Below are 12,710 nucleotides of genomic sequence, written 5' to 3' on the forward strand. Positions count from 1 at the left end.
CTTCAGCGTCTGCCTCTAATTTCATCCATCGGACGTGCTCGGCATCTACAATTGATTCAACCCATCCAGGAAATGCAACAATGAAAACATGCGTTTCCGTACTCAAGTGGTCAACACCGCCACCCTCACCAGTACGTGTCGCGTCATTTCGCGTACCTCTTACTAGACTGATCTAATCACCACCACCAGAACTGGTCGGCTCCCTCTCCTCGCTAGGAAAACTATGCTGGATGCGCCTAGAGGAGTCCGTGGTCCGCTTCACCATAATCCCCGATCAGGGTACCCAAGTATGGGCTGAATTACCTGTTGTATGCTTTCCCCGGTCCACGATTATCCTCTCCCAAAAATCCAGAACTAACAACCACCCAGGAATCCATCTTCGAGGACACAGACTACACCCTCGAATCCAACACAGGGGTGATAAATCTCGAAGTCCCACTCTCGGCGCTCCACCGCGCCCTCCGCTCCGCAGCCTCCGCAAAATGGGTGCAGCTGCGTTTAACGAAGAAGGGAAAAGTCCCTCTCCTGGCATTGACGATTAGATCGAAGAGCTGGGCGAAGGGCGCGAATCCGCTCGGTATTACGAATGCTGCTACCGGTGGTGCTACTAATGAACTCAATGAGGTGCCCTCGGCTTTCCCTGCTGAAGAACCAGCCAGCGCCGGTTTAATGGGACCCCCAGCAGCACCAGCTACAGGCCGGCGCGAGCGCGAAACATTCATCACCCAGGAAGTCCCCGTGAAGGTGCTCCACGAAAGCGCCGTAGAGGGTTTACACGAACCCCGATGCCGCGATCCAGACGTCCACATTATCCTACCCGACCTATTCCAACTAAAGAGTATATCCGAACGATTCACGAAACTCGCCGCAGATTCTTCACCCAAGGCCGCTGCCGCCGCTGCTGTACAAATATCATCAACCCAGAACTCCGATCTCCCAGGTGGGAATGTAGCGGGTGTTTCGCCGAAACTTGAGCTATCGGCTAACATGCATGGGTCGCTTCGGCTTGCTATTGCCACGGACACCCTGCGCATATCGAGTGTGTGGAGTGATTTGGTGAATCCGGCGCTTGATCCGAGTCAGCTTTCGCAGAGCCAGCTGGAGCAGCTGCCTAGTGAGCGCATGAGGGCATTGCCTGGGGATGATGAGGCTGGGTGGGCGAAGGTAAAGATTGATGGAAGGGATTGGGCGAGAGTGCTTAGTGTAGGGAGGTTGAATCCGAAGGTTGTTGCTTGTGAGTTGTCCTCCGTTCTCTTGACTCTGTGACTGGCCTTGCAGGGGGGTGTTTCTAATTAACCTTGTTAACAGGCTTCGTCCACGAAACCGCCCTAGTTCTCTATGTATATCCTCCCAGTGGCTTCGGTGAGGAGGATGCTTGTTTAACGGTGAGTTGATTCTCAGTCTCCCAGTCAGCTATGAATTACAACTGACGAAAGCAGTATTATATCAACTCCTACATGAATTAACGGGTCAAGCTATATAGTCTACGCTGATCTTCAATAATAAGTATGGTAAATACAAGTCATCAGGTGGTATTATTATATTAGACATCGTGTTTCATCAGCAAGCAAGCACTCAGGTTCATCCTATTGGAGAAACCCTCCAGCACTGCGATCATGACATCGACATAGGGAACAACAAAAGAAAATGGTTAAAAATAAAGAATCGGGGAATTAAAACATGTGGGGGAGAAGAGCAAGGGGTTTATTTGTACATGGAAAGCATACAGCGAAGATGCAAGATGACAGGCCAATTTAGCCTTGCCATCGAAAAACGCCTGAAAAAAAGCCAGGCCATACACACTGTAGATATGCATGGCATGCAAATTTGCAACAATTGTAGCTGAATATTCAGCAATGCAACAAGGGTATACACTTCACGATATGCAAATATAAGGGATATCTTTGGGTATTATGATGCGGGGTTTGGTGGCAGATGCTGAAAGACCATCCGCAGAGCTTTTATTGCGCCATCACGTCGACATACCGGCCCTTCTTTCTGCCGCGGCCAGTGTTGCCTTTGCGAGCTGATGGCGCCCCGAGCAAGTCGTCAATTGAACTAGCATGGCTCAACGAAGTGGAAGGCCTGGGGGGTCCAGCAGAGCTTCCTGGTCGAGATGAGGCACCTCCAGCAGGCGGAACAGCGCCGGTAGAGACAGACCGTGCAGGTCCAAACGCAGGTGTTTGTGGGAGACCAAGTGAAGATGATGCCGGGCTACTAGATAGCGGCGGCGGAGGAGCGCCCGCGGACGAGCCAGGCCGACTACCAGATGCTGCTGGCACAGGGGGTGGAGGCATGCTACTTCCACTGGCACTTCTGCTGGGCGGCGCAGAGGCCTTCGGAGGAGGCGGCGTGGCGCGAGCCGGCGTGGCGCTGTTGGGGTCCTTCCCATTGACCCATTTCTTGAGTTCCTCATCGAAATAGAAAGAACTTTTTTCTCCGAGTTTTGCGTGGATTGGTTTTCCGGCGGCATTTTGCTCCTCTTTGTTTCCACCTTTAAGCCATCCGAACCATGAGCTCTTAGCCGGTGCAGGTTTTTTAGCTACAGGACATCGTTAGCAACCATGCTTTCACAATGGCAGAACATATGACTTACCATCGGCTTCCGCTGCCTTTCTGAACGCCTCCTCGGCTTCCTTATCCTTGCGCGCCTTTTCAGCCTTCTTCAAAGACTCAGCTCGCGCTGCGATGTCATCATCGTCGTCATCATCCACAGTCGACTTCGTGCGTGGGTTCTCATCCTCGGGCTCCTCGGTTACCTCCAATTCAGGTCCAGCTCCAACTGAAGGAGGCTCGTATCCGGAGCCACTAGCAGGGGGCATGTATCCGTTGGGCTCGGGCTCGTTCAATTGAGGGACTGGAGGGGCTGCAATGCCGAATGATTGATCGAAAGAGTTATGGTGAGGCTGGTAAGGTGAGTCTTGGGCAAGAAAGCCTTGCGGTGCAGATGTTGGCGGGGAGTAGGATTGCTGTGGCCTATCTTCATCGACAGGTGCAAGGGGCATATATGAAGTCTGAGGGGGGGTGGACTGATAGCCCGCTGCGGGAGAGCCGTAAAACGGACTTCCCGAGTACATCGGGTTCTCAGTCGTGGGGGTGTACTCCTGCGAACTACGGCGCTGTCCGAATGGGATTCCAAATGAAGCAGACCTCTGTGAGTCGAGCGACGACCGCGCTCGACCTTGATCAGGCGAAGCGTTCGGGGCGTACTGGTTATTCGGCTGGTAACGCGAAGGCCCCGCGCTGGCGACTGGCAGTGGTGCAGACATTGGGTACTGACCGTACAAGTCCGACGCAGACGGCGAACGGCTGACAGTCGGAGTACCAGACATTTTGGCAAACGGGCCAATTTCTGTCTCTCCACCTTTGCCCGAGCCCGTTGACGCAGCGTCGCTGTCATCGCCGGCAACAAAATTGCTGAACCTGTTCCACACCGAGGAGGAAACCTTTTCCATGCTGGGTTTCGAAATCCACGAACCTCCATCGGCTGTAGTCTGCTTCAGGCGCGCTGATAACACATCTACTTCATTTACCAGATGGATATTGTGGTATCCTGATGGTTTCGTTGTAGCTTTAAGGGTCGCCACAATAGAATCGCAGTACTGCTGTGCTTCAGCCTTGTGGCCTCGGTCCGTAAGCGACCAAGCGTGAACGAGCTTGAAACCCAGAAGATGATGCAGCGTAGACGTGGGAGATCCAGCCAAGACAGACATGGCATATTCATATGCCTCAGTAAGTAAAATAGCATCATCGTCTCGCAAAGCCGTTGGCGATGAGTGAACATGGTCCGCACCAAGGAGAGTAATATTCGCGTTGGGATCATTCGGACCTCCAAACGCCGCCGCGCGTGAGAAAATGAGACAAATGTGAGCGGCCTCTATCCGACCATATGACAGCAATAATCGCCCAAGGGCCAGTAGTGCTTGGTGGTCTTGAGGACTCCGGTTACTTAGCACCAAGCCAAGTGTATCCTTCCAAGACTCGAGGCCAGCTAACGCATCGTTGGAGGCACCCTGGCCATCGACCTTGCTAACCATTTTCAGTCCAGCTCTGGCGGAGGGAGGGACAAGCTCATCTACACTTTCTTCAAAATTGCCAGCGAAGATTTCATATAGAGCAGCAAGCGACTCGGATTTGCCGCTTGAAGTCCTAACCTCCCGTCTCACAAACTCCTGCACGACCTGTTTCCAAATAGCCTGATCCAGAGTCTGCGCGATGATCATAGCATGTCCCCACAGACGGTTATCGGCTGCACTCCACACGGCCTTCTCTCGCTCGCCAAGAAGCAGATTATCGCGGATAGAAGTTAGTGACTTGGAGTCCGCAGAGTCAGACGAGGTAGCATCGAGAGGCTGAGGAGCGAGAGACTGAAGAGGGGCGCCATATGTAGGATCCGATTCAGTAGTCTGCAGATGGGGAAACAGAACGCCTCTCAGCGACTTTTGAAATTCGGGAGAGTTTTGTACGCCACCATCGTGCTCAACCAGGACGCGCACCATCTTCCACAATAGGTTCTTCTCGTCATGGCGCTTATGGGAGTCATGATAGCCCTGGAGGCTCTTTGGGATACCCTCATTCTCAAACGCCGCGATCCTACTAGACAGCCAAGCAACCAAATCCTTCTTCTTTGATTTAGTCTTCAGAGGGCCTGGATGTTGAACGATGCTCTCTGTGAACGGAATCAAGGTGCTAAGCTGAGTTGTTTTCACTTCGCCAGGCATAGACTTGATCTTGGGAGCGCTCTGTCCTGCGCTATAACGAGGAATATGCCGAGGGAAGCAGGAGAGGACAGTACCGCCGAAGCCAAATTTGAATATCGGCGCTCCTCTCCATCTTTGGAAGGCATCAAGCTCTTGTCCGTCGTTCGGTGGGATGAAATCAAGTGATTGCGAGATCGCACGAGTATGAGTAGAGCTTTGAACTGGCGCATAAACATTGCCAGCCTTTGTTGGTGAGCTAGGCGTATGAACGGAGGCAGGTCTTTTGAACGGGTCCACAGTTGGTACCGATAGCCGAGGGCCTGACTGCTGTTGAGTGGGAGACTGTGTCTGGGATCTCCGAGGAGGACCGAATGACGAGGTCTCAGGTGGCGGTGCAGGTGCGTATGCGGAAGGGGGACCATCGTTCGAATGAGCGACGCGGCGAGAAAATTCCTCGATATATGATGGAGGGGCATAGGGGTTCCTTGGCGGGGAAGATGGTTGATAACTAGATGGCGCACCTACAGCAGCTCCCCCAGCGACAGGACCTGCAGAAGGCTGCAGCTGCGATGAATGAGGAGAAATGGGAGCACTTGTATCTATGTGGGGTGGCTGTATGTCAACAGGTGAAATAGGATGCGGTAAGGATGGTTTTCGAGGAACCTCGTCCGGTTGGTATGAAACCTTCTCGTGATGGGCGAGCGGACTCGAAGTGCGCGGTTGGAACGGTAAAGCAACACCTTGCCCAGGGATACTAGACGGCTGGGAGACGTAACGCTGCGGAGGCGGGGGCCCAGCTGCCGGTGGCGGCGCTGGCGAGTATCGAGGAGAAGCAGTTGGCTTTACTCCAGGCTGCAATGCCGGAGGTTTCGGTGAGTACCTTGATGAAAGGGTGGGCACAACAGGCGCGCTATGAGAGCTAGGTGCCAAAGTATGAGCATATGGTCCCAACCTGTCCGGCTCCTGTAATTGAGGTTGAGTGAAATCACCAGATGCCTGTGGTTGAGGGATAGCAACTGGTTGAGTTTGCGGCGGCGGCGGAATCGCAGGGCCCGTCATGGTTGGGTTCGGCGCATATCGCCCTGAGCTTGCGGGCCGTGAGTGTGCTCGAACAGGGGGCAAGGGTAGCTCCTCGTAGAAGTTCTTTGGGGCAGGCACCGGGGGGGGCGCCGTTGTCTGGGGTAAAGGTGCAGTCCCAATAGGCGGTGTTGGCATTGTTGACGAGGTCTGTGGAGGTGGGGGTACCGGGATACTGCTGCTTCGAGGAGGGGCTGCTGTAGGCAAAGTAACAGGCTGTCCTACTACTTGTTTGGCGGCAGGCTTGCGGCGCGGAGCAAGATCTTCTGGGAGGTCATATGGAGATTTATAACCTTCCTTGGAGCGCTCTACGAAGCTCTCCGCCCTAACCATGGGAGCCGGCGGCTCAGGTCGCGACTGAAAATAGTTTCCAGGATAAGGAGTACTTGTACCTAGAGGTGTGGGCCCAGGGACACCGCCGACAAGGTCCGCTGTGGACGGTTGGTGAGGGGTGTACGCATTCTGTATCGGCCTTGGCCTGGCGGCGCTTTGCGGCGTTCCAAATGGACTCCCAAGACCCTGCGAGCCGTCGCCGTTAACCATCTCAGCTGTATCCTGCGTCGCATCACCGACCTCGTCATCCAATAGAAGATCGTCGTCATCAAGCTCCGCCTGCCATTTTGCAGCAAGGTCTTCCTCAGCCGGGGCCACATCCAGGTCATCGTCAGAAATCTCTGCCTGCCACTTGGCAGCTAGGTCCTCTTCTGAAGCCGCTGGCTCGTCGATCTTTTTCGGTGAGGCTGACGCGGCAGCTGCTAGTATGTTGTCAAACTCTTCAGCAGTAGGAGAAAGTGGACTAGCAAGCATGTCCTGCTGAGCACCAAGAGAGTCCATCACCTGGGAGGTGCTCTTCCGGTGAATGTGGAACGGGCCTTGAGGTTCTTTTTCCGATGGCACCTTTTGAGCTGAACTGAAAAATCCATCATCTTCGTCGTCGTCGCCCTCGAAGACGCGATCGATCTGGTTCGGTTGCTGCTGCATAGGTGGCTCGATCGGGCTTTCCACCACCTCATCCAGCAAAGGTAAGCCCTCCTCAAATCTCGATTCTTCTGGAGGGAAATATATCGGCTTTGTTTGCGTCTTCAGTTGATCGAAAAAGCCATCTTCTCCATGATCAACGCTCTTAGGGCTTCCCCAGAGGTCGTGGTTTGTGCTGGCGATTTCTCCGTTCACGGATGCAGGGTGGTCCGCTTCGTCTTGGTGATTGGGCCACTCTGCATCGGGGTAGTCACTCGAGCCTTGGGCAGCGTTGTCGGACGTGTCCTCTCCGATCTGGTGAGTCTGCACTTCCGGCACATACCCATCCTGCGTTGGATGTGAACTGTCATCTCCAGCTGTAGACTCGGGTTCGAAAGGGTTTGGCTCCTGGCTCTCACCACCGGCGGCAGAAAACAGTTCCGCGGCTTCTTCCCGGAATTCTTCCCGCGTTTCGGGCTGATCAAAGTGTTCGTTCGACGCCGGGAGTTCCTCTGTAGTGGTTTGTACAGGCGCGGTTGGCTCAGCATTTGAGAATTCATCCGCGCCCGAGACGGAGTCTTGCGCAGTCGGTAGGGAAGGGGGTAATGACACGGGCGTGTCTTCGGTGGTCGCGACGGAGGTGTCGTTATCGTCCGACCGGAACGCCGGATTCCACGAGGCGTACGCCTCGCTATTTTCCATATCTGCAGGATGCTGAATCTTCCATCGGTGATAGAGAGTCAGACGCGAACTTGACACGTTTTCAGCTTCGGGTATACTCACTCAGCCCGAGGATCGCAAGGTCGCTCAGAAAGGCGTTGATTTCGGCAACATGAAAAAAAGAAGGAAATCAAAGAGAAAAAGGCGTAAGAAAAATCAAGCACAATTTTGCGAATCAGAAAAGCATTACAAGATATAAGGAGAAACTTCACACTTCATGATTGCGTGGCGAAAACAATTATCGAGGCGCTCCTGACGCTGATGTGATTAACTGCTTCAGGCGTCGGGGATCATCTTGGGGGGGCGGAGTCGCCCGGCAGAACTCCTAAAGGGGCCACATCGCAAGTTACCAATGAGATCACGTGGAGCCATGCACCTATGAATAGCAGCAAATACATTGTTCACGATGCAAGGTCTATATACGAACACAATATGGAGTAGTGAGAAAGCAGACAACAGACGCTGATAGGCCACAAATTCTAAAAGATACATGAAAAATAGCCGATCATCCTCGCACTTTCCGATAACTGGGCGGACTCCAAGACTGCTTGATCAGCTTGGCAGCCCAAATGGGTATGATCGAGACAGCAGTTACAGCCACCACACGCCATACCCAGTCCAGCGTAATCACGAACTTGAGGTCAAAGTAATCGCCCAGGAAGGGAACACTAGCAGCGTACACAAGAGCAGTGCCCAGAAGGCAGAATATCATCACAGGGTGCCAGGTCGTAACAGCAATAGCCACCATAAGCAGTTCGTTGATTACGAGAGCTGTGAACGACACACTAATGAGCCGCTTTCCGGTGATGGTATCCAGTAGGATTTGTGACAGGCCCTGGATCACAGCACCCTGGTAGACAGAGACAGCAACCCATGTGAAGAAGGAGCGGTAGCTCAAACTGCGGCCAGTCTTGAGCTCCTTGTATAACTCGGGGTAAAGATTGGCCAGTTTCTCATCCACGTCTTTATCAAGGACCAGGGAGAACACAGGCGCATTGGTGTAGATTGTTGCATATCCAACCATGAGCCAATTGATAAACAAGCCTTTCGGGTCGAAATGGCTGGCGATGCTATACATGGTCTGGCACGCACTGATAATGAGACCACGGTGCATGATGAATTGTGCCAGCTTCGCCGAACGTTTGTATGAGTTCCGACCGTGCCATACCAGCAGCTTAGTGACGTGGTGGAACTGGGTGATACTGAAATCAGCTGCGAGGGAAGCCTGGCGTCCCTCCTTTCCAACGATACCAATTCCCACGTCGGCTGCTTGGATCATGGAGACATCGTTGCCACCATCTCCAATGCAGCAGACGCGTTTCTTAGTGTGCTGGCGAATCAACTCCGCAACTTCGGCTTTCTGAGTTGGTGAGCATCGGCATGCAATCACAGCAGGAAGGAGAACAGCCACTGAGATGAATGCCGATCGGAACTGACTGAGCATGAGAGACAAAGACTCGCCGTCAATGAGTAGACAGCAGTCGGTCTTGTTTCGGAGGAAATCTAGGACCTCCTGTGCAGCCGACTTGTCTTTGACTTTAGCAACAGTATGAATATACTGTCCACGTGCCACCAGTTTGGCGGAGATTGCGACACATCGTGCCGTCTCCACCTTGTCCCCAGTAAGCATCCAAATTTTGACCCCGGCGTTGCGCAGAAGCTCAAGCGACGGCTTCACATCCCTCTGGAGGCGGTCTTCCACACCAGTAACACCGAGTAATTCTAAATCATGCTCGAGATGCTCGCTAACCACCTTCGCCATGCCGATATCTCGCCCTTGGAGCGAAAGGGATGCCTGTTTGTACTTGCTAGCGAAATCTTGGTACTGCAGAGGCGAAAGTCGCTTCCTTCCTACTACCAGCGTACGCAATCCCTCGCGAGCCATGTTAGCCGTTTCCTCATCAAGCCAATCATTGGCTGCAACGATCGAGGTCATGACAGTATCCGCTCCCTTTTGGTAGAACCAGATCTCTTCCTCCTCTGTTGGAGAATCAAGGACGCCTTTCTCCGTATCGAATTTGACAATGATCCCCATGCGCTTACTATCAGATGTGAATGGGAAGATGTCGAGGATGCCCACCCTCACAACAACATGTCCAGTGTCGGCTGACTCGAGCACTATCGTTTGGCGGTCGCGATATGATACCTTTAACCCAACGTCCTGAGTGTAACGTACGATTGCGATCTCGTCCGGCGATGAGGCTTGGTAGCTTGTTACTTTGACACCATCTTCTTCATCTGTTGTTGGTGTAACATTGTGGCACAATGCAAGAGCTAAAACGATGTCTCGAACACGAGAGCCAATCTCTCTCCTTGTGCGTGGCGCAGCTCCAAGTCCAGCTTGGGTTCCAAATGCGGCCGAAGCGGTGGTCAAAGTATTTCCAGCGAAACTCTGTCGGACGTATGATGCCACTTCCTCCATCGCGTCATTTGCATAGGAGACAGTACCAACATGAATCTTCTTTAATTCCATTTCTGCGAACGTCAGCTGTCATTCTTTCCTCATCTCGATTGTCTGGATAACTCACCGTTCTGGGTCAAGGTACCCGTTTTATCAGAAAGAAGGTATTCAATTCTCCCGAGGTCCTCCGGTATTGTACTCGTTCGTACCACGGTATCGGGGATATCCTTGTCTCTCTCTATAAATCGACCATATACCGTCTTCGCCATATCCAGATTGACACGCAGACTCATGGGAATGATCGTCGAGAAAAGAATCAGATAAATCATAATGGCAACATACCATTCCTTATCATTGGTTGGTTGGAATCCTTCCAAGGCAACCAGGACGATCGACAGAGTCAAGGTCAGAGCACATAGAATCTTGGTCAGGTTGTTGATCTCAAACTCCAACAACCCAATCTTGGATCGAGAAGGTGACGTAGAGAGCGCTGCTCGTGTCTGCGAGCCCGTATAAATAATAGCAGCGTATGTAATCGTGTTCGACGCAAGAACAGTATTCGCCCAAGCGGTATTGTCAATCGAAAGCGGCGCAGAGCTGTTCTGTTCCGCATCATCCTCGTTTTCACTTCTATCGTCCGTCTTATCAACATGGGTGTCATAAAATCCCGATGGGGGCATCATCTCGATGTTGCCCACAAAATCATTAACTCGTTTATCCGGCCCGCTTGCGGTAATCTTTAATCGTGTGAAATCCGAAAGTGACAACGATTGAGATAGCGCAGACGGCAAGCGCAATTTCCAGTCCGTCTCACCATCAAGCTGGTCAGTTCGTATAAAAGTATCACTGGCAGAGGATGCTTCCGCTTGATCGGCATCGGCACTTGTTCCTGGTTCCTGATCAGGAGCAGACGACGACGATTCGTTATTTGTACGGTCGATCTCGGTAGAAGCGACTGTTCCCTCGTCGCGAACAGCATTGACATCGTTGGAGATACTCTTTAGAATAACAACATCCGCGGGAAGACGCTGGTTCTTGCGCACTTTCAGGACATCTCCGACTCTCAAGTCTCGGGATCTCTTGATGACCACCGGAACGTTTTCTTCTCGTGAATGCGCATTCTCAGCAACCGGAAAACTCCTACCTCCACCAGACTTATCCAGAGCAAGAACAGAGAATTCCTCGGCATTCGCCTCTGCATCCCGTCTTCTCCGTCCAATATCATCCAAAGCCTCCTTTCCCAGGGATATGGCAACAACGAATGCCAAGGGTGCGATGTACGTAGACATGTAGCCTATCCGTAGCACAGGAATAATCTGAGACAGGGCGACAAGCAGGAAATAAATGTTGAAGAAGAAGGAAAATTCGTTGTAAAGCGTCCGAGGGAGAAAGCTCCAAGGTGTATACTTCGCGTTCGAGACAGTATTCAGCGGGTATTTCGTTCTCTGTGTCTGTCCGACGAGAACGTCTCGCGGGGGTTTCACTGCGGCTTCCTTATTCCTGCCTCCCATGATACCACCAGAGCCGAACAACCCACCTGGTTTTAACCATCCTAGTCTAGATTTCCTTTGTGGCGTTCGCCCACCTGGGGCAACGGAGCTGCGACGTTCGTCAAGGAGTGGCGCGTCATCATCAGTATACGGTCGGGAACTTCCATGAGATGGTCGGAGACCTTCCTCCTCGCGGTTGTCAAGTAAACCAGCCGTATCCTCCTCCCCGTGTGTTCCAGACATACTTCGTTTCCATAGCCGCCGATTCCCGGCACCAACGCGCAGATTCCTCAAAGCTATCCCCGGGCCAAAACTTCGTTGCTGGGGTGGTTCCTCCCTTGAAATCCGAGCTGCATTGTATGTGGATGTTGGATCCAGTTCCTCCAAGTCAAGGTCATCGTCTGAGTCGATGCTGGCGCGATCGTGGGCGCGGATATATTCGGAGGAAGGCATGATGGCTTTCGACTTTGGAAAAGGACAGAATCAAAGCTGGGCTCCAATATGTGAGGAGCTAAGTGTAGGCTCCTGTATTGAATAAAAAGTTGTCATGTCAATGTTTTTTATGCTTCGTTGCTTCCAAGGTGTCCCGACGGGACCATTGTTGTCGTCGATATAAACGGGTGACCAGGTTCAAGGGTATATACACTGCGGGAATTTTTCTAGCCGGAGCAGCGATAGAAGACGACAGGATACTTGCAGTAGGGGTAGTCGCAAAGGCACAAATAGTTGAAGAATCTCGCGGCCTATTCCCTCGTAATGCGCGGCCACGGAGCGTTAGTCACATGACAGAAACGGCGTCAATGTGATTTGTCCCCTTGCGTTTCAGGCATCTATGAGAGACCCAGCAAGTAAATTGGACTTCAATATATAGAAAGTACCTTAATGTCCGTTGGCAGGTACTAATTTTAATTTACAAGTTGGATAACTTGCTTTGTTACCGCTGCAAACATCGCCCTGCGAATTAGAATAAACGCCTACAAGGATCGACGTCATTCCATGGTTTATGGGGCCAAATATATATTTTTCTTCTCTTCAAGCAACTCCTAGTATTGGGCTTGAAACCAACCTTACAATATGCTAGCAACCTAGTTTTGTTATATTGAATTAATATTGGTATACCTAAGTATTCAAACTCCCATAACACTTCGAGCAAAGCATGCAATGTGAATAACTCGCTCCCACCTAAAACATGCTAAGGTAAAGAGCGATAAAAGCTTTGAAAGATTAAACAAGTCTGGATATCTACGCTCGAGGAATGGATGGACACGGGCCAAAAGACGCAGCTAGTGACTCAGATACCAAATGGCAGCAAGAAACGAAAGAATCTCAGTACGAAGCAAAAACACAAAGGGCCCAATCGCTGAC

General features: G+C 52.0%; 3 protein-coding genes across 3 annotated transcripts; 1 reads left to right on the top strand and 2 right to left on the bottom strand.

Moving 5' to 3' along the window:
- Positions 1-88: 88 nt before the first annotated feature.
- On the top strand, positions 89-1,466 carry APUU_10656S (checkpoint protein HUS1 family protein; the record flags this gene model as incomplete). The annotated part of the gene is made up of 5 exons (XM_041703218.1): positions 89-131; positions 190-308; positions 370-1,234; positions 1,309-1,385; positions 1,440-1,466. The coding sequence occupies 5 exons, from the start codon at positions 89-91 to the stop codon at positions 1,464-1,466; spliced, it is 1,131 nt and encodes a 376-aa protein (XP_041550022.1).
- A 495-nt stretch (positions 1,467-1,961) lies between these two features.
- On the bottom strand, positions 1,962-7,436 carry sec16 (COPII coat assembly protein SEC16; the record flags this gene model as incomplete). Its single annotated transcript, XM_041703229.1, has 2 exons — positions 1,962-2,542; positions 2,597-7,436. 2 exons carry the CDS (start codon positions 7,434-7,436, stop codon positions 1,962-1,964), a joined length of 5,421 nt encoding a protein of 1,806 aa, XP_041550023.1.
- Positions 7,437-7,959: 523 nt separating this feature from the next.
- NEO1 (aminophospholipid-translocating P4-type ATPase NEO1) lies at positions 7,960-11,798 on the bottom strand (the record flags this gene model as incomplete). Its single annotated transcript, XM_041703240.1, has 2 exons — positions 7,960-9,929; positions 9,983-11,798. The coding sequence occupies 2 exons, from the start codon at positions 11,796-11,798 to the stop codon at positions 7,960-7,962; spliced, it is 3,786 nt and encodes a 1,261-aa protein (XP_041550024.1).
- Between the last annotated feature and the right edge of the window lie 912 nt (positions 11,799-12,710).

Source organism: Aspergillus puulaauensis, chromosome 1, assembly GCF_016861865.1.
Source record: "Aspergillus puulaauensis MK2 DNA, chromosome 1, nearly complete sequence".
Classification (NCBI taxonomy): Eukaryota; Fungi; Ascomycota; class Eurotiomycetes; order Eurotiales; family Aspergillaceae; genus Aspergillus; species Aspergillus puulaauensis.